Source organism: Xiphophorus maculatus, unplaced genomic scaffold, assembly GCF_002775205.1.
Source record: "Xiphophorus maculatus strain JP 163 A unplaced genomic scaffold, X_maculatus-5.0-male Unplaced_Scaffold_BN000161F, whole genome shotgun sequence".
Lineage (NCBI taxonomy): Eukaryota > Metazoa > Chordata > Actinopteri > Cyprinodontiformes > Poeciliidae > Xiphophorus > Xiphophorus maculatus.
In genome coordinates this window covers 107,538-110,810 of record NW_019369761.1, presented here as the reverse complement: position 1 = coordinate 110,810, position 3,273 = coordinate 107,538, and the positions used below count along the sequence as shown (strand labels likewise).

General features: G+C 38.9%; 1 protein-coding gene across 1 annotated transcript; it reads left to right on the top strand.

Moving 5' to 3' along the window:
- The first annotated feature begins 944 nt into the window (after window positions 1-944).
- On the top strand, window positions 945-3,025 carry LOC111607842 (gastrula zinc finger protein XlCGF57.1-like). The gene has a single exon (XM_023330051.1). The coding sequence runs from the start codon at window positions 1,061-1,063 to the stop codon at window positions 1,760-1,762; it is 702 nt and encodes a 233-aa protein (XP_023185819.1). The 5' UTR covers window positions 945-1,060; the 3' UTR covers window positions 1,763-3,025.
- Window positions 3,026-3,273: the final 248 nt, after the last annotated feature.

Here is a 3,273-nt window from a genome sequence, read left to right as displayed (position 1 = left end):
AGTACATGTTAGTAAACATTCTGGTCATTCTCCTCATATGATTGCAGCTTTCTTTAGCATTGATGCTAATTTTTAGATGGATGGAGTTCCTCAGGGCTTCATGAAGCTTCATCTCACCATCACTACTTTTCATTGTTTCCTCTCCTGCTCTGGTCAAAACCCACAGGCCCAACCCAGTGCATGCTGGTCCTATACCAGTCCCTATACTTACAGAAAATGGACCCACAGCTCTTAATGTCTAACTTACAAAAGTAAATAACAAACACAAAGCAACAAAAACTAAACAATTATTAACCTACAAATAAACTCTGTAAATAAACCCCCCAAATATAAAGTGAACTAAAATTAAATTTTAATACAAATAAAAGTAATGATAGTTCGAAATTAAGAAATATCTTGAAATAATAAAATTTACTTGTAAATATTAACAACATTGGCAACTATTATTAATTTTATAATAAATAAAAAATATTTAATATCCGTTCATTTGAGAATTCTCCAATTGTCAGCTGGATTTGTCGCCTGATTTGTCTCTCTGTCTACGCTCTTAAATTTTTCGGTGTGGGTTTTTTCATTTTTTTCATTTCTGCCGTAAACGATGAACGATTTCTCCCATTTACTTCAATAAAGTAACGATTGCTTTTTTAATCTGTTTTCTTGTCCAGATTGCCTGCAATGTAATATTTATTACCTGGAGAGGAGATCCACTCTGGACCAGGAGGAGTTAGAACCTGTGCAGGTGAAACAAGAACAGGAAGAGCCAGAAGATCATCAGATAAAAGAAGAGCAGGAGGATCTAAAACACCAGCAGATAAAAGTGGAAGAGAAAGAAGTTTACTGCAGTCAGGGTGAAGAACAGATTGAATTAAAACAGGAGACTGATGCCTGCATGGTGGTTCCTGTTGATGAGCAAACAGACCACACTGAATCAGAACCAAACAGGAACCAAGACATCTTCCAGGAAACTGCTGAAGCTGAGAACCAAAATCAGGAAAGAAGAAAACCTTTCTCATGTGACTGTAAAAAGCGTTTGGCTTTCAAAACTGTTTTTGATGCTCACATGAGAACTCATACGGGTGAAAAGCCGTTTACATGTGTGAACTGTGGGAAAAGTTTTATTCGAAAACAGCAGTTAACTCAGCACATGGTGATTCACACTGGTGAAAAGCCGTTTACATGTGTGAACTGTGGGAAAAGTTTTATTCGAAAACAGCAGTTAACTCAGCACATGGTGATTCACACTGGTGAAAAGTCGTTTTCATGTAGGTACTGTGGAAAAAGTTTTATTCGAAAACAGGATTTATCTCGGCACATGATGATTCACACTGGTGAAAAGCCATTTTTATGTGGGAACTGTGGAAAAGGTTTTAGTGGAAAACAGCAGTTAACTCGGCACATGATGATTCACACTGGTGAAAAGCCATTTTCATGTGGGAACTGTGGAAAAAGTTTTATTCAAAAACAGCAGTTAACTCGGCACATGATGATTCATACTGGTGAAAAGCCGTTTTCATGTGGGAACTGTAGAAAAAGTTTTATTCGAAAACATCATTTAACTCGGCACATGGTGATTCACACTGGTGAAAAGCCGTTTTCATGTGGGAACTGTGGAAAAAGTTTTATTCAAAAACAGCAGTTAACTCAGCACATGGTGATTCACACTGGTGAAAAGCCGTTTTCATGTGTGAACTGTGGAAAAGGTTTTAGTGGAAAACAGAATTTATCTATTCACATGAGGACTCACAGAGGCGACAAGCCGTAGCAGTGTTTTACATGTGTGTCCTATGTTGAGGTTCACTATTAAATTGATTTGGTTAAAAACTAGAATTAAAGACTGGAGAGATTTCATGTCTATAAAACATCTTGACATTAGGATACGTAGAGATGTGAAGCAATTTCCTTGAGAGATGCTTTGTTTTTTTTCTGGCATATTCTGTAGCAACAATAATGACAAACTGTATTGTTGTTATATACACCATTCAATAAAATGACATGGATTATAACAAAATTGGGTGATAAATTGTACTAGGTGGCATTTAATGCCCTTATGGCTACTGGGTATAAACTGATCTTCAGTCTGTTTGTGTTAGGGTGGAGTTCCTCGAGAGAAGGCAGAGAGTAGTCGATAGTCCTCTGGGCAGATTTTATGATTCTCTGGAGAGGCTTCCTCTGTGCTACTATGCAGCTGGAGAACCACGCAGAGACAATAGCAGAAAACGTCTCTTAGAGGTACCTCCTAAACTACACGGAGAGGCAGCCATTTTGGGTCAAGGGGCAAATTTTGGCCATTTTTCACTTTTATTCAAGTCAAACTTTAACAAACTCCTCCTATGGATTTCGACCTATTGGCTTCATTCTTGGCCAGGATACAGGTAATGAGTGGGGCTTTAAAAGTTATCAAAAAAATTCACCTTTTGTATATGTTCAGGTTGCGTGGTAGATTAGCGAATTTGGCGTACTCGCCAACCCAAACAAAACGTTATGACTTTCACTTAAAAAGGTCAATTGGCACCAAACTTGGCATGAATGATCCTGTTTGGATCCCTGACAATCCTATGTCTTCATAATCTGACGTAATCTAATATCAAGGTGGAATAACATCCCCACATAAACTCCCAGGTGCATCAAACTTCATTTGTATCATCACAGACCAGGGCTCATCACATTCACATGGCCAATTAGTGACATCACCCCTACCCCTTTCAACAGGAAGTCAGTGTTTTCCCACTCTTTTTCTTCCCTTTACTCGACGGTTCATGCAGATTTCAACCTGTGTTTAATGAAGTAGAACAACATGATGGTAAATCCTTCTCTCAACACTGGCTGGCAGCAGCATGTGGATGTGGCTGAATGATGAATACTAATCCATCGCTGTTTGCACCTTTATCGCAAAATCATACATGCATCATTGTATTTGCACTAAACTTGTTATGATTGACCTTGGTTAACCTCTTAAGAACCCAATGGCATTAAATTGTCATTTCACTCCACTGCGCCCCCTAGGTTATTTCAACAGTTGTATCTCCTTTTTACATGAACCGATTTGCACCAGATTTTTTGTGCATCATCAGGAAGCACTGCTGAACACATGAGTGTATAACGGACAGGTGTGGGAACTGTGTGAGAGCGTTGACGGTGGCGAGCGAGTGGCACTGATGGAGCTCACGCGTTTTTTGCATTGGTGAAATAAGAACATGTTTAGTTTACATTCAAGGATGTACTTACAGCCAGACCCTAGCCATACAGGACACAGTCTTTCATCCCTGTTACCTT